Source organism: Rousettus aegyptiacus, unplaced genomic scaffold, assembly GCF_014176215.1.
Source record: "Rousettus aegyptiacus isolate mRouAeg1 unplaced genomic scaffold, mRouAeg1.p scaffold_m13_p_14, whole genome shotgun sequence".
NCBI lineage: Eukaryota > Metazoa > Chordata > Mammalia > Chiroptera > Pteropodidae > Rousettus > Rousettus aegyptiacus.
The window spans coordinates 44148138-44175549 of NW_023416289.1; the positions used below are offsets into that span (position 1 = coordinate 44148138).

General features: G+C 57.1%; 2 protein-coding genes across 7 annotated transcripts in view; one reads left to right on the top strand and one right to left on the bottom strand.

The window, feature by feature from the left end:
* STRN4 (striatin 4) lies at window positions 1–24204 on the bottom strand. Of its 4 annotated transcripts, none has more exons than XM_036231705.1 (18): window positions 23907–24204; window positions 17390–17493; window positions 16844–16917; window positions 15718–15796; window positions 14009–14206; window positions 11880–12021; window positions 8487–8646; window positions 7765–7878; window positions 7336–7430; window positions 5586–5761; window positions 5457–5504; window positions 5003–5124; window positions 3746–3916; window positions 3464–3604; window positions 2915–3013; window positions 2653–2739; window positions 1076–1299; window positions 1–880 (listed from the first exon to the last, which is right to left on the bottom strand). In XM_036231705.1, the coding sequence occupies exons 1-17, from the start codon at window positions 24186–24188 to the stop codon at window positions 1130–1132; spliced, it is 2262 nt and encodes a 753-aa protein (XP_036087598.1). In that variant the 5' UTR covers window positions 24189–24204; the 3' UTR covers window positions 1–880; window positions 1076–1129. The 4 variants fall into 4 exon arrangements, with proteins under 4 accessions (XP_036087598.1, XP_016010832.2, XP_036087599.1 ...); XM_016155346.2 differs by having other exon boundaries at window positions 7336–7451; XM_036231706.1 differs by lacking the exon at window positions 23907–24204 and adding an exon at window positions 23248–23625 and having other exon boundaries at window positions 7336–7451.
* LOC107516005 (fukutin related protein) overlaps window positions 23763–27412 on the top strand; it is a 9593-nt gene continuing 5943 nt past the window's right edge. Inside the window, exons 1-2 of one of the 3 annotated variants that reach the window (XM_016155351.2) lie at window positions 23763–23813; window positions 25370–25431. The gene's annotated coding sequence lies outside the window, so the exon portion shown is untranslated. The other 2 variants (XM_036231708.1, XM_036231709.1) reach the window with 2 other exon arrangements.

Here is a 27412-nt window from a genome sequence, read left to right on the forward strand (position 1 = left end):
TTACTCCAAAGGGTTTATTGAAACAAGTTTCACGTACAACTCCAGGACAGAGGGGTGGGGCTTATAAACAGGAATCTGGAAGGGGCCTGAGGGCTCATGATGGAACCCAAAAAAGAGTGAAATAAATAGAGGAAGAGAGTGGAGGGCCAGGAGAGGAGACAGACTATCACACAGTGATAACGACGTGGGGGGGGGGGAGAGGGCTCCATTAAAATCCCATTTATTTATACAGATATACAGGGAGTTGTGGGGGACTTGGGGGACCCTCCTCCACCTCCCATGCCCCAGGGAGGAGCAAGAGGCCATCTCCGCCATGGGTGGCCCTGTGGGAGGTGGAGGGCTGCTGTCAGAGGAGTGCTGGGGAGGTAGGGGTGGGCGCCTCCCGGAGGGCGTCACCTGCTCCCAGGCAGTCACTGGCCCTGGAGTGATGGGTAGTGTCTGGAAAGCTGCGCTGAGGGAGCTGGAGGGGACGGCCAGGCCTGGCACTCCCACTGAGGACAGCCTGGCAAACCAGAATGGGGGCATCTGGCGTTACCCCCACATGGTCCCCACCCAGGTCTGGGAGGATGGAGAGGTGGGGTTGGGGGTTCAGAGAGAACCTGGCACCTTCTGGCGTCTTGGAAAAGCTGATTCCCAAGGACACCCAGCCCTGGCTGTGCTGCCCCAGAAGGCCACTCAGAGACCAGGAGTGGGTGTCAGGGCAGAGACTCCTGGAGGCCATCTTGGAGGGCAATTCCTGAAGGAGGTGCCGCCCCAGGCTGGATGCCGAGGGGAGGGCAGGGTGTGGGGGCCTCCGAGGAAGCGGCATTAGCACCACCAGGCTCCAGGGCGGGCGGGAGAGGCCAGGCCTCTGGGCCTGTAGACCAAAGCTGGGAGTCACCTGTGGGAAACAAGGGCAGGAAGAATGACCCATGACTTCCAGGGCATGGGAGGTAAGGCAGCTCTGGGTCCCTCTGGGCCTCAGCCCCTCTCCTGAATGCCCAGGGGACATATAGGTGCCCCGACTGTAGGACCTGATACCCTCGAGGGCCCTGTTGTGGGTGAGGATGAAGGGGGTTTCTGCCCAGCCCCTCACCTCAGTCCCACCTGCCCGGCCCCGCTCCTCGGCCAGGGCGGGGCCAGGTGGGCATCATACGAAGACTTTGGCCAGGGCATCGGCACCCGCGCTGGCGACAAGGGCCTTGCTGGGGTGGCAGGCAACAGCGTGGATGGCCTCCTCGTGCTTCTTGCGGTGGGCCGTGATCTCCTGCACGCACGTTTTGTTGTCCAGGCTCCACAGACGAAGGGAGCAGTCGTGGCCTGGGAAGGTGCGGGAGCCGGACGGGCTGTCACTTGCGGCGGCTCCCCTGGCTCCCCGCTCGGACCCAGCCCTAAAACCCTCAGCTGGCCTCTCCAAAGGCCTCGCAGTTGGGTGGAGACTCAGTCCTCCCCCTGCCCAACTCTGCCCAGTCCCCTCCTGAAGTCCCTGCCTGCCATTGATGCATCTAGCCACCAAGTATTTACCGAACACCTGTACTAAGCCCTAAGGGCACAGTGAACGGTCAAACCTCCCTGCGTTGCGGTGTGGGAGAGGCAGGAAACGAGAAAACAGGATCAGCACTGCCAGGTGGTCAGGAGTGCGATGGGCACAAGTCAGTGTAAGGACAGAATGGGCAAAAGGGGGCTAGAGAAGAGCCTTCCAGGCAGCTAGGGAAAGGCCCGAGGGCTGACAGGAGGCAGGGTGGCAGCACCCACAGGCCTGAGCAGGGTGTGTCAGAAGAGGTCAGAGAGCAGAATGGGCTGGGCCTTGGGGGCCGTGAGCCAGGGGAGGGAGATGGCCTGACTTACGTTAGAAGGATCAGGCTAGCTGAGGTGGAGGCCAGCTCTCTTTCTGTCTCTTTCTGGGGAGACCTGTGGCCTCTACTGAATCCTCCCTGCCCCAGCTAGATCTCACTGGCTGCCCCCTCACCCGTCTCCTCGGAGACCGCTGATCCCATCGCAGGGCAGACGCGAGGAGGAGACGGATCCAGGCCTCGCTCCAACCCCACAGCTCGCACCTCTGCGCATTCACTCGCTCACTCGAGGTCACCCCACGCGGAAGCCGACGCAAGTGGCAGTCCCTCCCCTATAGCAGGCTCGTTCCTGTCAGGTCTCCCTCGCCACCAGCACACACCTGTCACCCTCTGGGGAGCTTCAGCCCCTTCTCCATCTGCCCCATACCTTTGAAGCACAGCCCCAAGATTGCTGGGCCGCAGTGCCCTTGACCACAGAGAACAAAGTGACACCAAATGCAAAACAAGCTCGTGGGGACTGAGTCAGACAGACCGGAACGTCAATGTCTGCACCCACTGTGCTGTGCCGAAGTTACAAAACTTCGCTGAGCCTCAGTTTCCACACTTGTACAACGGGGATAGCAGTACCAACCTCAGGATTGTTGAGTCAACAAGATAAGACAGGAAAGCAACTGCAGTGGGCTCTCGGTGCGGTGCTTTGCTGTCACCGTTCTGACTACCTTGCATCCTGCCACTGAGGCTCCCAGCCCAGCCCCTGCTCAGACAGCTCCCTCACCAGCTCCCCTGACTCAAGGTTCCCCACAGACTCCCTTGGGGCCCAGGCCCAGATGGGGAAGGCACCTGCCCTTGCTCCTGAGAAGCCAGGAAGGTCCCAACTTACTTCCTGACAGCAGGAATACACCGTTGGGGTCCACGGCCAGGCAGGTGACTGCGTCGAGGTGGGCGACCATGGAGTGCACACATTTCCCTGAAGGGGGAGGAGCAGCAGCATACAGTCCCACTCTACGACTTTCCCAGGGAGGTGAGGGCTAGAGATGCTCAGAGCCTCTAATGCGGGCACCAGGGCTCAGCACCTGAGTCTGGCCCACCCCCTCCTCCCACAAGCACAGGTGAGTCAGGGAGCAGGGAGGGCTGAGCCTCACCTGTCCGGTTGTCCAGGAAGCGGATGCCTCTATCGTCATGGGCGGTGAGAGTGAGGGGCTGGTTCGGATGACTCACCACCTGGTTGATCTGGGTTGGGCCTAGATGAGAAAGCGGGGAGAGGGAGGAACGTCATCAAGGAGAAATCAGGGGACCAGGATGGAGGTACGAGCAGCAGGACCACACACCATGGCCCCGCATCGGCCTCAATGTCAGGGGAGCTGGGCACCCAGGCTGCACCCTGCACTGGCTGCAGGGTCTTGCCGGTACAGTAGGCACAGGGCTTGCTTTAGAGTGGGAAGGAAAGGTGATGGGCACTGCGAGGGCCATCACACCGTCCAGGGGGCTGATGGGAGCGTCCCTGACACTCCTTCTCCTCTCAGCCCTGCCAAGACCGTGGTGTCCATAAGGGAAGCAGACGGGACCTGATCTCCTTCCCACTCACAGCCGCTGAGGCGGTGAGAAGCCCTCTGTGGCTCACTGAGCCTTGGGTCACCAAGGCCACAGGAGAACATGGAGGAACGCTGATCCCCGCCCCAGGGCCCCCTTACCGCTGCTCCCCCGGGATTCCAGGGTGAGGAGGGCACTGCCAGCTTCCAGGTCGTATAGGATGGTGTCGCCAGAGCGGGAGGAAGCCACAATGTGGGCAGGGTCGGTGCTGGTGAAGGCCACTGAGGTGGGGGTCCCGTGATCTGAGGTGCAGGGAAGGTTGCCTGAAAGACTGGTACCGCCTGGGACTGGCACGTAGGCGTCATCCTCCTCTCGCGCCTCTAGCTCTATCTGGCTCCCGTGCAAGGTGTCGGGGTCCCAAATATCCCTGTCCCTTCACTCACCACTGGCTGTGGGGAAGGTACAGAGGCAAGTGGGGCTGCTGCTGCTGGGGTCCCAGATGCGAACAGTGCCATCAGCGGAGCAGGAGGCCAGGCGCTGGGAGGTGGGACTGAAGGCCAGGCCCCACACGGCGTCCCCATGGCCCTCCAGGACGTGGCTCAGCACGCTCGGGTCTGGACTCACGGAAGGGAGGAGAGGGACTGCGTCAGGGCCGCCAGCCCCATTCTGCAAAGCCAGGAGCAGCTCTGCCACCCATTCGCCCATTTCACACCCATGCCTCAGAGCTGTCACCAGTGCGGCCTGCCTTGGCAGCCGCTGCCACTCTGACCACTGGCCCCTCTGCAAGAGTTCAGGCCCCCGAGGGCAGCTCAGCTCGGAGCTCCAGTGGGTGGGGACGGCCCTCTGTTCCCTGCCAGCCCCCAGGGCCCGCAGTAGTGCCTAGCACAACATGGGTGTCCAATACATGATTTTTAGGACCTACTTAAAGAAAGAATGGCGGCTCTGGCCCGAGACCTTCTGCAGCCTGGGCCTCATGGGCCCCGTGGGCCAGCCCTGCGCTTGGTCCCTGCAGTCTATTCTGCCCACGTGCATCAGCCTCACCCAGTCTCTCCAAAGGCCACTCCCACCGCTGCCTCCCTGGTTGCTTGAGTCCACAAAGGGGGCTCTGGTTGGGCCTTGCTGACACCCAGTGTGTGGTGGCTTGTTTGGCCCAGAGTGCCAGGGCCTGACCCCTGCCTGACCTTTCACGGGGTGAGACTGCTCTCAGGAAAATGGCGTTACGTCCCTTGAAGGGAACACAGGCCTCTAAACTCTGCCCTGACAGGATGTTGCACAAAGCCATGTGTGATCGACAGGGTTATCATAAGAGACATCAGAGAGTAAGGAAACAGATGATGAACAGAGGGAACCGTCTGGTCACTTCTCTGCCTAACCCCTGAAGGCGCCCCAAGGATGAAGCACAAACTCCCTACACACCTGCCCAGCTAACGTCGCCCGTGTGCACAGGGCCCACCTTCGCACGTACCGGCCCCTCCCCCAACACCGGTTCTGAGCCAGATCGACCATCAGCTCATCTTGTCCAACCCTCAGTCATAGGCAAAGTCACGTTGTCCCATGCTCACCCAGGCTGAGTGCACTTGGTGTCCCCCCAAATACCTGCAGTGTTGGGCATGGCGGGTGCTACATGTGCTGAGGGAACAAGGAGGCCCCAGTAGACGACAGGCAGGGGAAAGGGAGGCCAAGCGAGGAGGCCGTCTCACCGTAACCGTCATAGGGGTCCATGTTGAGGTCTGGAATCTTCCAGCTGTGGATGCGGGCATCCGCCCCGCCGCTGTAGCAGTATTCACTGTTGCTGCCCATGGCTACTGCCAGCACGGGGCCCCTGGAGGATGCGGGGCGGGGGGGGGCCGGGAATGACGAAACACTCAGTCCCCGCCCTGCCCCAGGGACCGTGCAGTTCTTTCTCCACTGGCATTTTTCAAGGATAACCGAAAAGAGCTTGGCATCTGGGGCTCCCATTATGCCACCCAGGCAGGCTACCAGCCCCTTGCCTTTGCCCCAACCCCACGTTTCCTCCTCCAAAAGCTGCGCTGACAACTGGCTAAAAACGGGCACTGAGTGCAGAGCACCAGGAGCAAGGGGACAGGAGCAGAGTCCCAGGGACTCAGACCCTGCCGACTACCCCGCCTCCTGCCTTTGGGGATGCCTCCCTACCTGTGAGCCCGGAAGGCGTGGATGGGTTCCACATCCAGTGCTGCATTCCTGTGGGGAGACAGGTGTCACCAAGAGCCCCTCGTCACCCGGGCCCCTGGGCCCAGCCCTCCACCCACGTGGCTGCCTCACTTCTTGGCGGTGACGGCCTTCTGCAGGTTCCAGAGCTTGAGTGTGCCGTCCTCCGACGCAGTGAGCAGGGCCGACTGGCTGTGGTGGAAAGCCAGGGAGCGGATGCCGTCGTAGTGGGAGCGGAGGGTGAACTTGGGGTTCCACGTCTTCTTAAAGGCATCTTTGCTGTCAGACAGCTGGGGCGCGGGGGGATGGGAGCTGCCTCAATGTCTCCTCCCACCCAGTAGTTCTGCAGACATTGACATCTAGGAACCATCCCCCACCCCACCTGCCTGGGGAGGGCCCTAGACTGGCCCCCAGCCCTGGCCACGCCCCCTTCCTCCTCGCCCAGCAGCGCCCACCCCCCAACTCAACAAGTTCCTACAGTGTGCTGTAGCTGCGCTGGTTCTGGGGAGACAAAGGTGAGCCCAAAGCCCTGCGGTCTCCCAGTTCAGGGGGGATCAGGGGAAACACTTGGATGGCCCCACCAGGACACAGGCAGCGCTGTGAATTAAAAGCACATCAGGACGAGGCTTTCCTGCGCGAGTGACACATGAACGAGACTTCACCAGGTAAGGGGGAGGGGACTGAGAAGGAAGCCGCCTATGCCACATGCGGAGGCAGGAGGCAGGAGGCAGCAGGGGTGGATGCAAGCATGAGAAGACTGGAATGCAGAAAGCCAGGGAAGAGTGGCAGAGGGTGTGGCCACACAGGTTGGCTTGAGCCAAGGTGAGCCACACTGAGGAACCTGCATCTCATCCCAGGGGACACGGGGAGCCTGGTAGGGCCCAGAGCAGCAAAATGACTGGCCTGCTGCAGCCAGCCAAGGGGAGCTCGGATCAGGGAAGACGGAACTGAGGTTAAGTGGCCACGGGGAAGTCTTTCCGAAGGAGAAGTGCATTTAGACTAAACACTGGGGGAGGGAAATGGGGACAAACAGTGAGCAGAATCCCAGAGACACTGCACATGTCTGAGGGACAGTGGTGTCACTCTCCAAGTGGGGACCCAGAGTGGGTCACGTGGGAAAGAGCAGCCTGTCAGGCAAGCCTCAGTGATCAGCCCCAAGTCATCGCATCTGATGAACCTTGTTATCTAGGCTCTGTCCCCCAAGGTCCCTGCCTCAACTGTCACTTCTAGCACTTTCTTTATGGGCAGAGAACCTGACATTGTGGGGTGACTCCATCACTCGCACCACCTCCAGGAGGGGGTTGCATTGAGCCACCCCCTGCAGCGGTGCCCCTGGCCTCTCTGGGGCAGCGTTCTGCCGCAGGGAGGTGCATATGTGACCCTCATGGACCTCACGCTCAGGACAGTGGCCCTAAGGTCGCCATTCATTCTAGCCTGACGGCTCCTCCCCATGTGCACCAGACTGGCCTGATCAGTTGGTCACTGGTTGGAGGCCACCTTCTCGTCAAAGGTCAGCTCAATCCCCACTCCTGCTCAGACCACCTCACCCACACTGCCGCCTGCCTGGAGCCCCCGTCCTCCTCTGACACTGGCCTTCGATTTGATTCCCCCTAGCCTCACCCCCAGCAGTGGTGGCTCCTAGACTTGGGCTGTGTGTGAGCCAGGGTGGCAGGGAGCATCTCCTGGAGAAGGAGCCTGGCACCATGATGAAGACACGGGCTCCAGAACCTTCTAGGCCCCGCACCTTGGTGCCCGTCAAGTGCCCCACCCTGTCTGCATCGGCACCTCTTGTCCTCACGTGTAAGGGACTGAGCACAGACCACCTGACGGGGGCCGTGGAGGGTGGGGCACCCTGGGGACTTACATCACAGCTGAGGTCGTTGTCATTGGTGACGGTGAGATCGGCCAAGTCCCCCAGGCTCACCTCCCCGCCCCCGATAGTGTCCATGATGAAGACGTCTGAGGAGAAGCCAAAGGAACCTGGTGGGGGGAGGGGAGGGAGGAGGCAGAGAGGAGCCAGGAGAGAGGCAGAGAGAGGTGAGGTGTGAGAGAGAGAGACAGGGAGAGAACAAGACAAGAATCACAGCTGCAAAGAGAGAGGCAGGGAGAGACAGATGGACAGGACAGAACAGACAAAAAGAGGGGTGGACAGAGACAGACAGACAAACTTTTGGGACAGGGAGGCTGCAGCCTATAGGCAGGGCCTGGCCTGGGCTTACTGGCTCTGCAGCCACCCTCTGCCATAGGTGCTGCAGGCCCCGCGGGACTGGACCAGGGTGAAAGGGCCTCTTACCTTCGTGGGGCCGGGGCTGGGGTGTGCCAGGAGGTGGGCCAGTCACTTTGGGGGGCAGCCCATCCACGTCCCGAAGGTCAGCCAAAATTCCCTGGAGTTTGACTCGCCGGCTTTCTATAGGGACAGGCACCAGGCAGGAGTCACTCACCAGCTCAACCCGGTCATACTCAGGTGATGCCTTCCACACCACCGGAAGCCTATCCTACAACCGTGGGGAGCCTAGGAAGCCCTGGCCCCAGGGTGCCTTGAGGCTCAAGGTTAGGGTGAGGGTGGGGGACAAGCAGAAAAGAGTGACTAAGCTGGGAACCTCTGCCAGCCGCCCTTGCTGGGGCCTCAGTCCCCAGTCATCCTGTGACCCTGAGCGCCTCGTGGCTCAGAGTCACAGGATGAGAGAAAGATGCAGCACTGCCCCGTCTGCCTCTGCCCCTCAGGTCCCCCGCCTCCTATTTCCTCCCTGGGGTCCACCAAGATCTGGACACACGCGCGCAGAGGGCTGGCAGCTCTACTTCAGGAAGAGTCAGGCCCGCTTGTGTCCCCACGGGTTTTGCAGGGAGGAGGTGCAGGCCTGACCACTGTGGCGTGGGCCTCCAGCTCTCCTTGGCTACCCTCCTGTCAGGAAGCGTCACCATCCGGTGGAGACCCTGGGCAGGAAGCGGCTGCAGGTGGCTGTGTGCCTCAACCACCCTCGCTGAGGAAGGCTGGACAAAAAACCCTCCACTCACCCAGCTCATGGTGGGTACCCTCTCCAGCGCACCGCCGGGGGTCTGGAGAGACCTCCCCGTCCTCTCCTGAGCCCAGGAAATCAAACTCGTTGATGGCGTCCTCTGAGTCATCCTCCTCATCCTCATCCTCCATTTCGGGCACTAGGGCCTTGGACGGCAGCTGGGACACAGGAAAAACCAGACAGGTCAGGGGCTCAGGCCAAGAGCCTAAGCACACCAGGTCTCTGCAAACAGAGACGTCAGGGTTCCATCTGGAACCATTCTACACCGGCCACGAGCTCCCTCCCCAAGCCCCACACTTCGGTGGCTGTGCTCCCCCTGCTGGGAGCCTTCGGAGGCTGCACTTTACCAGGGCTGGGTGGTGCCAGCCCCGCGCCTGGGTTTGGAGACCCCAGCCTCCTCATCTCCAGCTCTGACCCCCTCACAGCCCTCCTGGCTTTTGCTCAGGCGGCTCCTGCTCCCCGCAATCCCTGCCAGGCAGCGCAGAACTTCTCACGAAGGAAAGTAAACAGGACAACCTGTTTTGGGGAGAGGAGCGGTGCATTCGAGTCTGCGTGTGTGAGTGTATGGAAGCGCACAGTTAAAGGCACAGACCCGCGGGTGTAACGGTAACAGCAAACCGTCATCGGGCACCGTGCCAGCCTCTCTGCACTATTCAGGGCACTGAGTAAGACTCACATATGACTTTACAACCCCAAATAGAAAGTTATCACAGTAATTATCATTCCCACATTACAGATGAGGAAACAGGCTCAGCAGGGTAAAGGCCCTTGGCCCAGATGACCAGGTACAAGCCACCTTACACGCTAAGACAGCTCTGGGGTGTGAGCTTTCCTGGGGTTCTCCAAGCTTCCTTAGAACTTTCTAGATTAACTGACTTCTTATTTTCTTATATAACTGCCACGTATTGCTTTTAGAATGAGAGAAAACAACAGTTCCTCCGCTCTAAGAAAGAAAATGCTGGGCAGGTGGCTGCCGTGTGCCGCCTCCCACAGTGGGCCTTCACCAGGGCGGGGATGCAACCATCCGTTTTCCTCAGGTCCATCCCAGACGTGTGCATTTGGGAGCAGCCTGACACCTGCGTTTGCCCACACAGACGCCTTTCCCATGCAGACAGGGAACGACCTGTCGCACGTGATCCCGCACCCTCTCGGGGGGGGGGGGGGGGCATCCCATTTTACACCAAACGCCAGCCAGGGGTCGCGCACTTGGAGCTTCCGGGAACCCCAGGGTTTTGCAGTGACAGCTTTGATGTCCGACTTCTGCTTTGAGGGCCGGCTTAGGAACACAGCCCTCCCCGGCACTGGGTCTGAGGACCACCAGGCTGGACTATCACCTCTTCCTGAGAACCTTCTCCCACCTAGGTGGTCCCCGCCTGGCCCAGTGTCCTGGGCACCTTGGGGGTGGCCTCAGACTGCAAATTCGAGGGCAAAGCTGACCCACTCCCACAGGCTCGGCACCCCCAAGCTGGGTCTGGGGGTACAAATTTGGAGGCAACACCTTTCAGGCATCCGTGAGAGGCCAGCCTCTGGCCTACATGTGAGGACCCAAGAGATGGCACATGGGCACCTTCCTCTTCCTTCCCAGGAGACCCAAGGTCAAGGTCTAGACAGCATGCCCAGAGAGGCACTGGCAGGGGTCAGGGCCCCACAGGACTGAGGAACCACAGGAGGGCCCTGGGCAATCATGTTCTGCCCATATCGCCTGTGACTACTGGTGCCACGCCGCTGCCACACGCCACTCATACTGCCACCGCTGAGCACGTGGTGCAGCGAAGGGCTTTCTGTGAGTGAACTCTTTTTAACTGAATCTTCGACAACCCAGAGACCATTAGCCCCGGAAGCTGAAGCTAAGACAAAAGAGAATCGGGTGCCCAAAGTTACATGGCCAGACCAGTGGCCACTGTGGGAGTTGCAAGCAGGTTTCCCAAGTGATAGTCTGGTGACTGAAGGTCTGCTGTGTGGGGCCAGGGGCCCGGGGAGGCGTGAAACCCCTACACAATGAGCTACCCCACAGGGCACATGAGACAGGGCAGTGGCAGAAATAAGACCTTATGGCGTATGACAAGTCAGCGATAATTTCTGACAAAAGGAGCAGGGACTGCAGACAGTTTCCCAGAGGAGATAAGACCTGTACAGGAGTGAAAATCCCCAGGGGTGGCAGAAGGGACCGGGGACAGTCCTGGAGTGGCCAGACTCGGACACGTCCGGTCACCCGCAAGCCCAACTCGAGTTCAGGCTCTGTGCCCTGCCTTCGCGGAGCCCCTGGTCAGGGCAAGACCCTGCGCTGAGCCGTGTGGGGGACACTAGAAAGCAGAGGCCAGGAGGTACCTGGTCCCTCACAGGGATGGGGGAGGGGAGGATACAGACCTGACACCAGACAGGGAGGACCGAGAGTGGTCTGGGTAAGGATGGGGGAGCCCCCAGGAGGCTCCTGAGCCTGTGCGGGCAAGGGGTGCAAGGGTGAATCGGGGAAGGCTTCCTAGAGGGGCGTCTGAGGTGTGCGTGAAGGAGGGAGGAGGTTCTGACGGGAGCCTACATTAAGGAAAGGCCATCTCCCACAGGCACCCCTCACGGGCATGTGTCTCTGTCTCCACCATGGCATGTCCCTTGGCACATGACTGCTTATGAGCCTTCCACCAGCCACTAGCTCCTCAATGGGAACAGAGCTGGTCCTCAAAGATCCAAGGTGACATTTACAAGACAGATAAGACCATGCCATGCCTAAGGACAGTGCCGTCGAGATGGCGGAGGCACAGCGGCTTGGGCAGTCAAGGAGTAGGGGTGAAATGTGGTGGGAGCTGTATCTCAATGTCATGCTGAGGGGATCTAGGCCTGGGTCCTGACACCAACAGCAGACTGGACAACCTCATCCTCTGGAACCACCCCCCGAAGCATCCCCTAGTCTAGTTCCAGGCTGAGCCATGCCCCACCTACGTAGAACCCTGGGCCCAGCCACATTCATTCGGGGTGCTGGGGTAAGAACAATGGAAAGACCCAGAGTCTCGGCCTTGCGGAGCTCACAATCTACTGGGGGAGACAGAGCCATAGTCACCCAAAACATCTGAGCACCAGGCTAGCCCAAAGGAGAGCGTGCTATAGCAGGGCACCACAGGGGCCGGCTGGGGCTGGAGAGGTTGGGAGCGGCCTCTAGGGAACACCTGGGCTGCAGAGGGAAGATGGAGGGAACAGGAGTGCAGGTGGGCAGAGACGGGCCCTAACAGGGGGACCTGGCACCTCTGAGGTTACTGAGACAAGGTACAAGGACTTTGGGATGGGGTCAGGCCACACGCAGACCACAGAGGCTGTCCCAGGGCTACCCTGCTGCTGGGTACAAAGCAGGGGGGTGCCTCTGGAGAATGGGAGGGGCACGTCCTCTGGGCCACGCGCTCACCTTCACACGCTGCTTCTTGTGCTGCACACTGTCCAGCTCGTCGTCCTCGTCGCTGTCTTCGTCCTCACAGTTTGGCAGGAAGGGGATCTGTTCCAGCACCGAGCCGCCTAAGCGCTCTCTGCCATCTTTGCCTGCCGCATTCCTGCCCACGACAGGGGGCAGAGGGGGCATTAGTCCTGCCAGGTGACAAAGCTCAGATGGGAGAACACCGAGGCTTGGTGGCCAGAGCCTGGACCTAACTCTCGAGGGGGCTGAGCCCACCATGACCCCAGGAGCCCTAACTAGTCACGCCCAGGCGGCAATCCCAGCCTCTTCCTAACAGATGCTCACCCCAACTCCAACCCTCATTTGGACCACAGACTGGGCCCAACTCCTCACTGAGCTCTGACCCCGAGCTCCAGAGAACCATACCCAATCCTGAGTACATGTCTCCCTGCTGGACGAGAAAGTGCCACTGACCAGCAGATCCCATTCTGATGGCCCGGTAGAGACACACCCAGCAGGGAAGAGGAACTGGTCACTCTATGCTCGGCCCCAAGGCCAGCCTGGCCCCAGAGCGCCTGCACGCTGTCACCTCCCACTGACAGATGGCGCTCCTGTTCAACCTCCCGGCCTACTCATTAGTGCCTCCCACCGGGTGACATGTGTTAGCAGAGGAGGTATTTGTCGAACCAGATTTCCAGATAGAAAGGGGGTGGAATTGGAAGTTCAAGTAAATGCAAACATCCTTTTTCTCCACTAGGCTGAAGCTCTAGAGTAATTGTCAACTTCCCAGGTACACAGTTACTGCTTGGTAGAGGTCATCCTCCAGGCCGCCTGATCCAGCCTCACTTCCTGGCCTCCCCGGACATCTCTGGGCTCAGCTGCAGGACAAGCTGCAGGGCCCCGCGTGGGGCTTCCTGTCACAATGCTGGCCGCCTCTGACTCAGTTCTCGCACCTTCTCTCTGCGTCTCCCATCTGTGCTCTCCCTCAGTGACTACAAAGTCCTGTGACTTTCTGGCACCTCCATGTGCCGGTAAACATGGTTAACTTTAAAAGTCAGGCGCCCCCCCCCCCCACTCCAGCTCCAGGTTGGCCACTCATCGCCTGCACTGGGGGTCATGAGGTACCCTGAAGTCCATCCATCCTAAGCAGCCTCCGTGACGTGTCACTAATCTTCCCCATCTGTGCCAATGCCGCTTGCAGAGTTCAGACCAAATCCTGGAGTCAGCTCTAATTTCCTTCCTCTCCCCGACATCCAATTCTTCAAATTGTGTCAATTTCCTTTAAACCCCGCCAAGAAGTTGACCACTGCTCACTCCAATGTCCCCCATCTCTCCCAACCAGGTTCCCTGCCCCTACTCCGCCCTCCTCCTCACTCCTGCCCGAAGCAGACCAAGTATGAGACTCCGGCACCTCCCTGCTAGAAACCACGGGTTTCCCGTGGCCCTGAGGGCACCCGGACTGCATACCCATGTGCTCGCCCCACGGCAGCCATATGAGCCTTTCTTTCTGCTGGTCCCGAGCGTGTTGGGTCTCCTCCATCTCGGAAACCTTTCCACTTGCTGTGCCCTCTGCCTAGAACATTCTTGCTCCAGCTACCTGTATGGCTTATCCTACATTTCCTACGCTTCTCGGCCCCAACACCAGCTGCATGAAGAGACCCCGCCACCTCACCCAAAATGGCACCGTCTCCCCCACCGCTGCCTTGCCATCTTCCATGTTCTTCATGACACCTAACATCCCCTTGCTTGTTCTGATGAATAACAACTACAGACGAGGGCGGTGCCCGTGTTTCATGCCCCGCCGGGTGCTGGCATGCGGCCCAGGGCTGCCTTCGGCAGGAGCTCGATCCCATGCCTGCTGCGGGGTGGATGGGCCTGAGCCTCAGCAGAGGGGCTGAGCTGGGGATGAACTTTGACGCGTGGAAGCACGAAGGCAAGGCTGTGGGGAGTATGTGCAGGGGAACCCAGAGCAGAACTGGGGCTCCCACAATGAAGGGACAGGGGACGCTGGAACAAATGAGCTCACAGTACGCTCTGGAAGGAAGCAGCCAGTAGGGTCCCTGGGAGCACTTTCCTGATGCGGCCTCCGCCAGGAGTTGGAAGGCACAGGGTGATGGGCGCGCCAGGCCCAAGGGCTCGCTCACCTCTTGATCTGCTCCTCGATCTGTTTCACCAGCAGCGACTCCCCGCCGCTGAGCGCCCCAGGGCCCGGTGTGGCCCGGGGGCCCCCATCACTGGGCTCCACAGCCCCGTTGAGCTCCAATGAGCGGCCCAGGAGGGACCGCACACGCTTGGACCTCATGTCCAGGATGGTGTCCGTGTAGCCCACCTCCTCCAGGTACCTGCAGAGGCAGAAGCAGGGCAGTCAGCCTCTCGGGGCGTCTGTAGACACTGCAGGCTTTTGTAAAGGACAACAAATCGGGATCGGGATGGCCTTGGCAGAAGAGCAGCTTAAGACTGTACGTGGAAATTTTAAATGAGCACACCCCTAACCTGCCGTTTCACTTTCAAGACTACTGCCCATGGCAGCCGTCACACACACAGTGCTGTCACATGATGCTGGCCACGATGTTGCACAGGAGAACAGCACGCAGGGCCAGCCTGCCCATGCACTGACGGAACTGAGGACGTCAATCACTGACAGGACACTGGCCAGAAACTAAATGAGGCAGAATGCCAAGAAAGATGGCCAGGATAAACGTGAATGAAACAAAAACCGTAATTACACATATTCCATAAATTCAAGAATTTTAAAAAATGTGTTAATGAGTGCGTAAGTATAGACCACTCACACAGAGCATGCCCCCACAAGGCCAAGATAGATACATACTAAACCTCTGAGCAGTCAGTTACATCTGGGAATGGGATTAAGGAACATGAGAGGAACATTTGCAACTTACTCCATTCATTTCTACAAACAAACATTGATTACTTCTGCAATTTAAAAACTAAAGCCAGGTAGGAATGCTCTAAAAGCTAACAGAAGAAGAAAAAAATCAATTACAAGGATCAATGGCTTCAAAAGATATGAGACAAGAGTCCCTCGCTGGTCCTTGAGAAGTCTTTTCTATTTACTGTGACCCTGTACCTTTGGGACCCGTGCCCCTCACACATTAGACAAGACAGGCCTGCTGTGCTGTCTTGTCTGTGTACCTGAGGGTGTCCGAGGCTCCTCCTCTTCCCAGGGGAGAGGCAGGGAAGCACAAGGGTGGAGCTGGGCCTTGGGGCAGGCTGCCTGAGATGGCACCTCTGACCCTCTGCCCATTAGCTACGTGACCTTATGCGAACACCTTGGTATTTTCATACGTGAAAATGAGGGGGATGCCAGTAGTTGTGCTGCACAGGGATCTACGTGAGGAATCGATGTGTGCCGAACAGAAACAGTATCAGGCACGTGCCACAGGTAGCTGGCAAGTGTTGCCTATCACAATCGGTTTGTTATTGTTTGCACACACTGTCAGTCAGCAATTCCAGTTCCAGATATCAGCTTAAGGAAATCAAGGATATAGACAAATAAATAATTTTCCAATTTTTTTTGTGTCTACAAAAAGTATTAAAAATAATTTAACATTACTCGTGGAAAACAAAAGTGACGGAGCACATGGGGTTGCTTTCCGAGAGTGGGGGTCCCCGGGGTCCCCTGCGTCTGCCTCTGCAGCCATCTTCCCACCCTCTCCCGAGGCAGGGCTCCACCTACAGGGTGACAGGCTATCTCGGCTATGGCCGGCAGGAATCCCAATAGTTCAGTGTCCCCAGTGGGGACAGGAAGAACTGTGGAGCCTTCAGGCTTATCTCCCAAGCCAGACACGTCCCCTTCCCCTCATCCCCCGCCCCCGTGTCCCTCTGCGCTCACTGTCGGAGAAGCTGCCGCCCCTCCTTCCACACCAGTGGGCTGTGCTCCAGAGTGACCGACTCCACGGGGCCGTTGGAGACTGGAGGGCAGAGAAAAAGAGGAACAGGCCATCTTGATCAGGGCACTACCACATACCCATCGCCTCCTCCCTCTTCCTCACCCTCAAACCCATATCAGTTATTGTTGCGGTCCTGTGGAGTCATTTCCTAAGAGTGTCTGAAACCTACTGTTCCCTCTGCACTCCTTGTCGCTAATCTCCTGACTGGTCATTCCCCAAACCATCCCCAGACTATCTCTTGACTCAGCTCTAGTTATTTAATTCTCCTACACGGGAAGCTGGCCCAGTCTGGAAGAATGGGCAGATTCAACTGAGTTCAAGTCCAGCTCTGCCACATCCCAGCTGTGTGACCCTGAGCTGGTTAGTTTACCTATCCGAGCCTTAGTTTCCTCTTCTGACAAAGTTAATGACAGCGGCACCTACCTCTTGGAATTGTTGTGTGGATTAAACAAGAGGTAATCTGTTTAACCACTGAATATTTATCAGACACATACCATGTGCCTGGCTGGATCCCAGGGCTGCAACAGTAAACAAAGCCCCTGCCCCGTGGAACACACATTCTAGTAGGAAGAGCCTGACATGAGGAACAATCACTACTAGCCTGGCAGTGAGGGCTCTGACAGGTCATGGACAGGTCTCCTGCCCCCTCACTGCGAGCCAGCACCATGTTCCAGTCACACCGAATAACCAATAACACCTGTTCCCTAACCACTCTCTTCCCTCCACCTACAGCACCTTCCCTAAGGTCCTGCTGGTGAACTGATCCCTGTTGTAGAAGCTTAGACTACAAGGGACATTGCGTGTCAATTTCGCAGACGGACAGCAAGCAGGGATGGCTTTTACCACTGTCCGCACCCCCATTGGCACGAGTGGCCCAGCACCTGGCAGAGCGGCCTATGGGGAGGGGAACGGAGAGTCAGATTCGATCCCTCCCCAGCCCGCCGCCACCCCTGGCCAACTCTGCTTCCCAGGGAGCAAAGAAAGGAGGTGGCCCAGCTCGCCAGCCACTCTTCCAGCACATTTGGTTTCGTTGGCAAGGACAGGTGGGGAGGGTCCGAGGGTGCGTACCTTGTTCTGACAGTTCCGGTTTCTTCTCCCCCTGGTTCGGGTCTGTCCCAAACTTCAACTTATGATATTTGGCCCTAAAAGAGCAAGTGATTAACAAATAAGACAGAAGAGTAGGCAGGGCCAGCACTCACCTCAAGAATCCCAAATCCCATCCCCCCCAATCCACTCTCCTTCCTCTGAAGCTCAGACCCCTTCTGCCCCCCACCCCACATTAGGAAGCCCCGCAGATGGTGCTGTGAAGAGCCCACTCTTTGGAGCCTGGAGACTGGCTGCTCTCCCAGCTCTAGGAGTGCTTGGAGCAGTCCCCGTCTTTGCTTGCCTGGCTACTGGAAGGAATGAGACACTATTAATGGTGTCACAGTGGGCCACCGCCATCATGAATACTGTCACAAGTGTCTATCCTAAATCCACCTACTAGTCTCATTCTGTCCCTTCTCCTAGAACCATACAGTACCGGTGATGGGGAGAATACCCGATCCCCAGTCTCCTGACTGTGCCACTGGGGACCGGCTCTCAGAAGGCAGGGCCAGGGGCACCCAGGCGCACCTCTCTTGCTTCAGTGCATATTCCAACATCTTGATCCGGCGCACCAGGTCTGTCTTGAGATTCTCCTGCCCTTTCCTTTCTCCCTGGAGGAAGGCCACCTGAGCCTGGGGGGAGGGGACAGAAGGGAACAGGAAGATAGCAGGGCTCAGGCTCACTGATTTGTGTGTCTCACTCACGCAAGGACAATCAGTGCCAGCCCCCACCCCCACGATGCCCTGCAGCAGCTACTTCTTCAGGCATGAAAACTCTGACCCAGGCTTCAGTGGAACACACAGGGCATGCTGGGTCTGCTTCCAGAGTTCCGTTCCACGTCATTCACAGTGAAAAAGCTGAAGAGGAACCCTAAACCCCTAAAATGAAAATGGGGCCAACTGGGGCCTAACCTGTCCCCGCCTTTCGGGGAGAAGTCGGCTCAAGGATGAAGGAGGCAGGCATTCACAGCTCTGGGCTCCCCCCCCCCCCCCCCCCCCCCGTCAACCAAAGGCAGGTGCTGTCCCTCGGCTGCTGGCGGAGGTGGCATCTCACTATTCCTACCAGAGCATCTGTCTCTGGGAGGCGTAGGAAGCTACTTCTGGAGTTTAGGGACAAGAGTGGGTGGCTCAGCTCAGCTCCTGCTCCAATACAAAAGCTGCACCACCTGACCCCCACCATGGGGACCAGCCGTCCCCCTGGAGTCTGCCCAGGGTGAGGAAGGCCAGCTGCAGACTCGACACGGGGCCCCTCCCAGCCACTCACGCTGTCTGCTGCCATGGGCTGCCCCAGTCTGCTCTGGTCTGTCAACAGGTCTTCTGGAGGCACTGGGCCGGCTGCCTGTGAGGCAGGATCCTGGCCCCTGCCACATTCCAGAAGTCCTGTGCCAAAGCCCTGAGCGCCAGGCTCGTCCCTGGCTTCTCCCCAAGTGCTCCACTGTCCCAGGCTGAGACACCTCCAGGCTCAGCTCAGTCACTTCCTTGCTGCACACTCTTAGGCAGGTCATCAGCTTTCTCTGAGCCTCCATTTCCCCTTCTAGAAAATGGAGCTCACCAGGGTGCCTGCCCCTCACATGTTAAATTCTCAGCTCAAGGCACAGCACAGAAAAAGAGCTAATAAATGCCAGCTCCTGCCTCTTATTATTTCTATCCTCCTGTCTGTTCTTCCAGTGTTATCATAGGCCCAGTCCTTTAAGGGACCTAGGGTCCCTCTGAGACCTGAGGCCCACGCAGCAGGATGTCCATGGCTAACAGGCCTCCTGCGCCCGCTGCAGCTGCATCTTCCAGAGCCAATCCCCACATAGCACGTGCAGGCTGAAGAACTTCGGTGGCTCCACAAGCCCCAGTAGTAGCCCCGGACACCTCCCTTAGGCTGTGCCCATTTTCGTCACCTCGCTCCAGGACCACCAGAGCTCAGCAGCCTCTCAGACACCCACCCTCATTGCTGTCCTCTGCCCTGGGGCTTGAAGGGCCCTCATCTATGCCCTGTGTACCTGGAGTGCAGCACAACCCTGTGCCCACAGGCCTACTGTCTGTCACCTCTGCTCCGGGGACCAGGTCTCTCCCTCAGGTTAGCAGAGAACTGAGAACATACGAAATACAGCCTAGTGTTGGCAGGGAAACCGGGAGGGAGCCTAGGGAACGAGCTCTAATCTGACGCGCCCTTCCTGATGGGCGACCTGGCCAGTTCCAAAAACCTGTGAAATGCACATTTCTTTTGTCCAAGTGGTTCTGCTTCTAGGAATTACAAGAGCTAATCCTATTTATAGGAATTTATCCTGCAGGTTTAATTGCAATGGTAGGCTTCCTTTTGAAAGAAAAAGGGACATACATCCACTAATGTGTGGCATAAGTATCATCCACACACCCACAAATGTTTATTGAGCCCCAGTAATGGATCAGGCACAGCTGTAGGCAGAGAACACAGTGCTGAACAAGATGAGGCTGACATTCTAGAGAGGGGTGTGGGACAAACAATGAACAAATAAACCAGGTGTGCCATGGAAACCTCGCACACCTGAAACTTACTGGATTTCATTAATGTCACGGGGGGGGGGGGACAACCTAAATTAAAATAAATAAATAACACAAAGATTAATTAATTAAATTGTAGCTCACAGAATCTCAATGATGACATGTGCTGGACTCCCCGACCCGGGGCTATTTGGCTATTTCCCTTGTCTGGGCTTTCTCCGGTCTTTGCTTTTCTCTTTCTTTAATAGACTTTCCTTTTGAGTCATAAAAAAAGAGAGAAAAAAAGAAAGAAACTCCATCTGTCCATTGAGAGAATGGACTTCTTTCTCTCTGCTTAACACTTTTTTCTCTCTACACTTTAAATCAACACATACATACCTCTAAATATCTAAAGTCGGAGTGGCAGACTCATTGTGATCAACATCTTGGAAGCTTGACTTTCTGTCCTTTGTGTATCTTCTGTCACTCAAATCTACTCTGTCCATGAGTCATTTTAGAAGGGGAGTGGGGGGGGGGGTGCTAGGTGGAGAAGATGCTGATTACCAAACAGAAGCTCCAAGGTACCTCCTCCCGGCCCTCCCAGGCTTCTGCTAGTGGCAGGCCAGGGACTGTGTGATGCCCGGAGGAATAGTGGAGAAGGAGGAGGGACAGATAACATCCCGTGACTTTTGTCTGTGGGGGAAGAAGGTGGAGAATCACTTGGCCCACTCTGCTCTCTTGTCCCCTTCCCAGTTCCTCTGGCAAAGAAGAGAAAAAAAGAGAACCAGAAACACGTGGTTGAAGGGTCCCAAGGTGATGGAAACCCACAAAAATGGGACTGCTTGTGGCCAGTCCCTCCTACTCTGCAAATGCTAGCAACTACTGCCGCCTGATCTACCAGAGCCATGGCAGGCAGGCAGGTAAGTCTGGGATCTGGAATTTCTCTGCTTGCCAAATCCACCCACTGCCACTTCCTCTGGCCAGCCTGCTAGAACATACATGAGCCCAGAACTGTTCTGCGACAAGACTGCTGCCTCTCCGGCTGCTCCCTCTCTCCAGCCAGGCAGCATCTAAAAGACTTCCCGAAGAGCCTAGGCATCTCATTCCTCCCAGGAACTGATGCCTCGACGTATCCCTCAGCCAACCTTCTGTCCCAGCCCCAAAGAAGGCGTCCCCTGGTTGGTCCCATCTGGCCCTGCATCTCCTAACCCCTCCTTCTCAAGCTCTCATGGCTCCTTGGTGATAAGTCCCTTGGATCCCTCAGAGCCCCCTGTGAGGCTGAGTGGGGAGGGGCCAGCTCCACACCGTCTCTGCTGCCACTACACTCGCTGCATCTCTGCCACTGCTCCTACATGGATGCTCAGTTCAGACCTCCCACACACAAGGTTCCTCCTGCCCTCAGCGAGCTCCCCTTCCCAGAAGTGCCACAGACCATGGACAGAGCCACAAAACTCTAGCCTCCTGTGCAAACTGGCCTCCTCTGTTAGCCTGGAGTTTCTGAAGGGCAGAAACCACACTCCCTACTTCTCAGAGTCCCCCGCCTGGCAAAATCCTGCTTACTGTCAGACAGAAGCTTCACCACCTCCCTGCTCCAATCTTTGGGTGCCTCCCAGTAGGACCTTGCGAGGGGCTGCCATGCCACACACACTGAGCCCTGACTGCGCCGCAGCTCCTGTGCCTGGAGCAGCTGTACTGTTACTCAGAGAAAAGGCATTCAGAGTTCATCAGAAAAATCTGACGCAGTCCGGGCCTCAAAGCATCTCACAGGAGGTCACGCCTCCACATGTGATAAGTGCCCGAGCAAAGGTGTGTAAAAAGAGGTGCTGCTGAAGGGAGTGTAAACGTGGAACAGCTTGGCAGAACCAATCGCCACTTTATAAACACACCTATTCTACTATTCCACCCATTCCTTCTGCTCATATTGACGCAGGAATATAAGGACATGCATTGCAACCATTTCTGATGGGGAAAAATTGGAAATAAGCTTAAAAAAAGTCCGTAACAGGGGTCAAACTACATGAGTTATGCTACACTCAGTGGAATGTAGTTACAAAAATAATGAGAAAGAGTTCCGTGCTGACATGAAAGGACACCAATGCACGAGTGTGTGAAATGTCACAAAATGATGTAAAAAGGATCTTATGTCGTACACACGAGGGGCTCAACTTTTATTTTTTTTAATGCCTACAGCACCTAGTCTTCCTAGGCAGTCTCCCATCCAAGTACTAACCAGGTCCAACCCTGCTTAGCTTGTTCAGGGCAGCATGGCCATAAACCATGGACCATGGCTCCACTGGGGTGCGAATCCAGGACCTTCTGCGTGTAAAGCAGACATGCTCACCGCTACCCTATGGAACCACGTCCAAGGAGCTGAACTTTTATAGCAATAAGGTGGGGAGTAGAGTGGGAGAGGGACATCTACACAAACATGTGTACACACACACACTTCTAAGATCTTTGAACTTTTACTAATTTAACAACAGAAAAAACAAAAGTACGAAGTGGTGCTGGAGCCAAAACAAGGACAGCCTAACTGGGTGCTACCCACCAGTTCCTCTCAAACTCCAAGAGGGGCCGCTCAGTAAGGGAATAAACACACACCTTTCCTCTTGTTAGTCCCAAAGATGAGAAGGCAGTGTGGTGGGTACTGGCATGAATTCTCAGAGGCCAAGATCCAACCCCAGTTCTGCTATGCCTGCGCAGATGACCCGGGGGAGGCCACTGAGCATTCTCAGAACGGTTTTCTCACCTGCACTGGGCAGCAGAAAGGAACAGCAAGCACACTGGCTTCTTGAAAGCCCAGAGACCAGCCCTGCCACCCATTGGCTGTATCCTAGATAAATCACTGACCTTCTCAAAGCCTCCGTTTCCTCCTCCTCTTATTAAAAAAAAAAAAGGGGGTGGGGGATTATATCATTTACCCTCCCAGAACGTTGCAAGGATTAAGTGATAACATAATATACAAAGTGCTTAATACAGTGCCTGGCACATAACATGTGTTTAATAAACAGCAGCTGCTATTTATTGCTGAGTGAGGGCAATGACCTTGGCCTTGCCTGCATAATGGGGGTATTGAGAAGATCTAATGAGCTATGCACTGAGAAAGAGTTCCAGAAGTTGAGGGTGGGACACAAAAGAGAGGGACACTTACATAAGGATTCCTCTCCCACCCCAAGCCTCAGCTGCCCACAGCTAAGACCCCTCAGCAGGGTGGGGGAATTGTGGGATGCTCTTTATTCATCTTGTGGACAAAATTCACCATCGGTTATTTACTTGAGTCCTCGCATTGACTAGACAGGGAACAGCAATCAGAAGAGGAAAGATGGGGTGCTAGAAGTAGATACTGACTTCTGCTAATAGAACCCCAGAGCCGGGGCACAGACTCCTCCAAATCCTCACACCATGGATGCCCAGGCTGCTGGGAACACTCTGAAAACCACACCTCTCAAGGTCACAAAGCCCAGCCCAGCTCCTCACTCTTCCAGACACCATCCCAGGGCGCATCCCTCTCCCAAGCTACTCCACGAACCACAGGGTCCTTTCTCAGAAATTGCCACAAACACGTCTCTTAAGGTCCTTCTGCGCTGCTTCCTTCCGCTGCCTCCCTGCTCTACGAAATGCTCCCCTCTGCCATCCCCTGGTAGCGTCCGATTCCTCCTCACAGTCCCCATCCCAGGTCTCTTCTTCCCCACGCTGGCCATGCCCGTCCCCCTTCAACTCCAGCTCAAGGGTTTCCACCTGCCACCCTCCGCACACCTTCCAGATGTGAGATGTCAGGACCGTCCCCCTACTCCCCCACACCCCCAAACGAGTTTCCGCTCTCGTGCTCTTCCACACAGGCTCCTAGGACACGTCCTCAGGACCCGTTCCCTGCGCTGGGCTCCCCCGGTTTTCTCCTCTGCATCACCCTGGGACCCCTCGAGACCGTCCTGTTACCCCGGATTCCTCGCACAGCTTTCTTTCAGTTCTCTCCGTCCAAACGCTCCGAAACACCCCGAGTCCCGGCTTCCGCGACTTCCTCTCCATACTCAGGCCCGATCCCGGCCAGATCGCTCTCGCCTTTGGCAGGTCCCAAGTATCCCCGACGTCCCCTCTCCTACCAGGAGCCCATCAGGCCCCACCTCCAACCCGCACCCGGTCGGGACGGGGGCGGGCGTCCCTCCAGACCCGCCGAGCTTTCGCTCACTCCCACGCGAGCTCCTCCAACTCCCCTTAGCACCCTCGGCCGAGTTCTCCGGACCCCGCCAGAACCCGAGGCCACTCTCGGGAACCCGCCGTCCGGTCCGCTCACTCCCACTTCCACTTCCAGCCGGTTCTGGGCCCGTCCGCCCCTTCTCCAGGCCGGCCGGGCTCGGGCCTTCGCGCCGCGAGGCGCCCCGGTGCCCCAGGAATCCCCTCAGACGGCCCCGGACTCCCGCTCCCAGCCGGTCGCGGCCCCCTCCCGCCCCCCCCCGGCCGTCCCGGCGGCCATTGCTCCAAGATGGCGGCGGCGGCGGCGGCGGGTGAGGCGAGGCCGGACCGGACCAAGCCGGGCCGGACCGGGCCGGACCGGGCCGGGCCGGGCGGGGGGCTCGGGAGTCCGGGGCGGCACTCACCTGCAACTCGGCGCGCTCGGCCTCCCAGCGGGCCTTCTCTGCCTCGAAGCGCGCCCACTCGTGCTGGATAAAGTGCAGGATCCCGGGCAGACTCAGGGGCTCGGGCCCCGCCGTGGGCCCGGGGCTGCCCCCGCCGCCGCCTCCCTTGGCAGCCGGGCTGGGCCCGGGGGCGGGGGCGGAGACCGGGGCCGCCCCCGTCGGGCCGGGGCCTGCGCCCGAGCCGAGGGGGCGGCAGGAGGAGGCGGCGGCGGCGACGGCGGCGGCCGCTCGCTCCTCCATCATGGAGGCCCGGGGCCGGCCCGCGCGCCCGCTGTACCTCGCGCGCCTGCGCGGCCGCGCCAACTCCCGCGCGCGCGCTCGGCGGGGGCCGGGGCGGTGGGGGGGCGCGAGGCCGGGCGCGCGCCTCGCCCACCCGGGTCGACCCCGAGGACGCGCGCACGCTGCAAGCGGCGGGGCGGGGGTGCGCTCCCTGCGGAGGGTGGTCCCTGGGGAGAGTGGGACTTTTGGGGGAGGGGGTCGCTTTCTGTCTCTCTCCTCCCGCTTCGCCACAAAAAGTCTAACCTTCAGACCCAAATACCGCTCTCCTCGAGCATCATTATCACTCTTAGAGAGAAAGGTCGACCACCAGGGATGGTTTCTGGTACGGCCCCATCCTCTTTGATTCCTCGCCCAGGTCGGTTGTCATGGTAACTCTTCCCCAGCCAGGAACACCCCCAGCCTTCCCTCCCCTCCACCTTTGTGGTTATGGAGCCCCAAACCCCTCCTGTCCCTGCACCAGGAGGAGGTTGCTAAGGTAACCTAAATCCCTGGTGGTCCTTCTGCCTCTATCCTCATTGGTTACTATGGCAACCTCACCTAACACTCAGGTATAAAGGACCCCAGCCCCAGGCGTACTGATTACTGAGGGAAACACCTCTTTCCCATCCCTTCTCCCCAGCCACCCAGTCGGCATTGCCGCATTGCCGTGGTAACCATCTCCCCTCCTTTCCCATGGTGGGAGGTCCATGGACCAAACCAACCAGGAGATGCTCTGTTGAGGAGTAGTTGCTATAGTTACAGGGCCTGACCATCCCCAGGGAGGTGAAAACATGCAAGGCCAAGCCCTGGTTACTGAGTGGCAGTCCCCCTTCCAGTAACCTGAGGACAGACCCATCAAGGTAGGGATGTTTTAGGATTTTCTCTCAGGATGGAGTATGTAAAGAGAAGATGTTGTCATGGTAACAGCTTGTTGCTTCTAGCTCTACCTTTCTGGATGCATTCACGAGAGAGGGATGGTTATAGGTTGTTATAACTGACATCCTTCCCACCCATTCCTGAGATGCTCCAGGTAGTGTCTGAGCTTATAGGGCTTCAAGAGAAATGATTCCCTGACTCTCACATAGCCACTCTTGAAAGTAAGATGATATTGTGCTCTATTGTATGAAATTGGCTCATTTGGGGTTTTCTGGTTCTTTTTCCCTCAGCAGTGCAGCTGAGTTGGGCTGGAACCACCCCCCTGGAGCTCCCCCAGGCTGCAACGTAGGAGGTAAGAAGTCCCTCAGTGTCACCAGCATTGATGTGGACACTGCCACTGCCTCTTTCCCAAAGGCTTGCCCACATATCTCATTTTCTCTCCCCATCACGTTCCCATTCTATAGATGCAGCAACTGGGGTTCATGACAAATCAGAGTTCAAGCCAGGTGAACCCAGGCCTGCAGTGAGTCTGAATCCATTTAACATTATTTTATGGGAGATGGAGAGAAAAATAATATCTTGGCTTAACTGTCTTCTTCCCTGACCACCTTTTCTAAAGCAAGCCCGTTTCCCTCTGCCATGCCCCGTGCTGGTTTCTTTGCCCATCTGTAAATTGTTTGTCTCCCTACCTCTAGAAGGCCGGCTCAGCATCTGCCCTATTCATCCCATGTCCCAGAATACTGGGTCTGGCACAGAGGGTACTCAGTAAATAGCTTTGTTGACTTAGTGAGTCGAATTAATTGATGTGCCATGTTTTGCTTTGAATGCCCTCCTTAGGCTAGGGCTGGAAAAGGCTCATAGAAGGTGGACTCAGAGCCGGGCTGCATGGACCCAAGAAAGACAACAGAATTGATTGGGTTAAAGCACAACTCTGGGGCCAGCTTCTTGGATCAAATCTTGGGTCTGCCACTTTCCAAATGTGTGGCTTTGAGCAAGTGACTTCACGTCTCTGTGCCTCAGTTTCTTCATCTGTAAACATGATCATAACTTGAAGATTAACCAAGTTAACGATATGTATAAAGTACTTAGAACAGGGTCTGGCACATCGTGAGTGGCTAGAATTGTCGATGTTAGTATCCTATTATGAAAAATATTGAGAAACACATAGAATATTCAGAGCTTCAAAATCATGTTTCATCCACTTTGCGTCAGCGAAGGGGTTTTGAGCCCTTACATTTAGGGAAGTCCAAACTGACCTTGTCAGGGGACGAGATGATGCCTCTCTTCTTCCTCTGTGGTCCCCTCACCCAGTAGGTGGCACCTCCTTGTTGAGTCATCATACACTCTTGGTCTCTGAGGACCCAGTTTCTGTCCTCTGTCCTGGTTGGTATCTCCCAGCTCAGAGTCATCCAGACAGGTAGTGGCAGGAGCCAGGGCCTGGACATGGAGACTGGGTCCTGGTCCCTGCATCCTTTTTGTCTCTGAGCCACAGGTTCATCATCCAAACAATTGGAGTCATTCATTTATTGAGTACCTGCTGTGTGCCAGGCACTGAGCTGTACTCTGGGCATACAGCAGGGAACAAAATAGACAAAACAAGAAACAAGATAAGTAAAATCTACATGATAACCAGTAAGAGAGAAAAGTAACACAGAGATGGGGTAGAGGAAGTACGTGGATAATAGGAAGATGCGTTTTTAAATAGGGTGGCCAAAGGAAGGGTTAAATGGACGGGTGACATTTGAGCAAAGACCCGAAGGCCATGGGGAAGGAGACGTGCAGATACCTTTGGGGAGAGTATCCAGGCAGAGGGAAAAGCCAGTGCTGTGGCCGCAGTGTCCTATGCATACTTGAATGTCGTTTGGTAGCAGTGTGGCAGGAGCTGTGAGCAAGTGGGGGAGGGCAAGAGGTCACATGGTGCCTTATGGGCTACAGCGAAGACTAGCTTCCCCTTTGAGTGAGTTTTGAGCTATGGAAGGGTTTGAGCAGATGCAGGACAGTAACTAATTCAAGTTCTTGGTGCTAGGTGGGAAACAAGGAACAAAAGCAGAGCAGGAGGACAGTCCCTTCAGAATTTTTGGAAGCTCCTAAAAGCATCTAAGGGTCTCTCCTGTGCTTCTGTGCATCTAAGCTGTAAGACTCTAAGATTCTTAAAACTCAGGGATTCTGTGGTTCAAAAGGTTCTTTCCGCCCACGAAAATGTAAGTTCCATGAGGTCAGGGTGTGTGTGTGTGTGTGTGTGTGTGTGCGCGCGCGCACTGCTGTGTCCCAGTGCCTGGAACAGTGAGTGCCTGGCATGTTATAGGAGCTCAACAAGCACATATTGAAGGACT

Coding starts and splice junctions, on each gene's coding strand:
- STRN4 (XM_016155346.2), bottom strand. CDS start 24,188: ATGATGGAGGAGCGAGCGGCCGCCGCCGTCGCCGCCGCCGCCTCCTCC. Junction 16,918..17,389: donor TATGCACTGAAGCAAGAGAG/GTGCGCCTGGGT, acceptor TTGCTCTTTTAG/GGCCAAATATCATAAGTTGA. Junction 12,022..14,008: donor ATCGAGGAGCAGATCAAGAG/GTGAGCGAGCCC, acceptor TGTCGTGGGCAG/GAATGCGGCAGGCAAAGATG.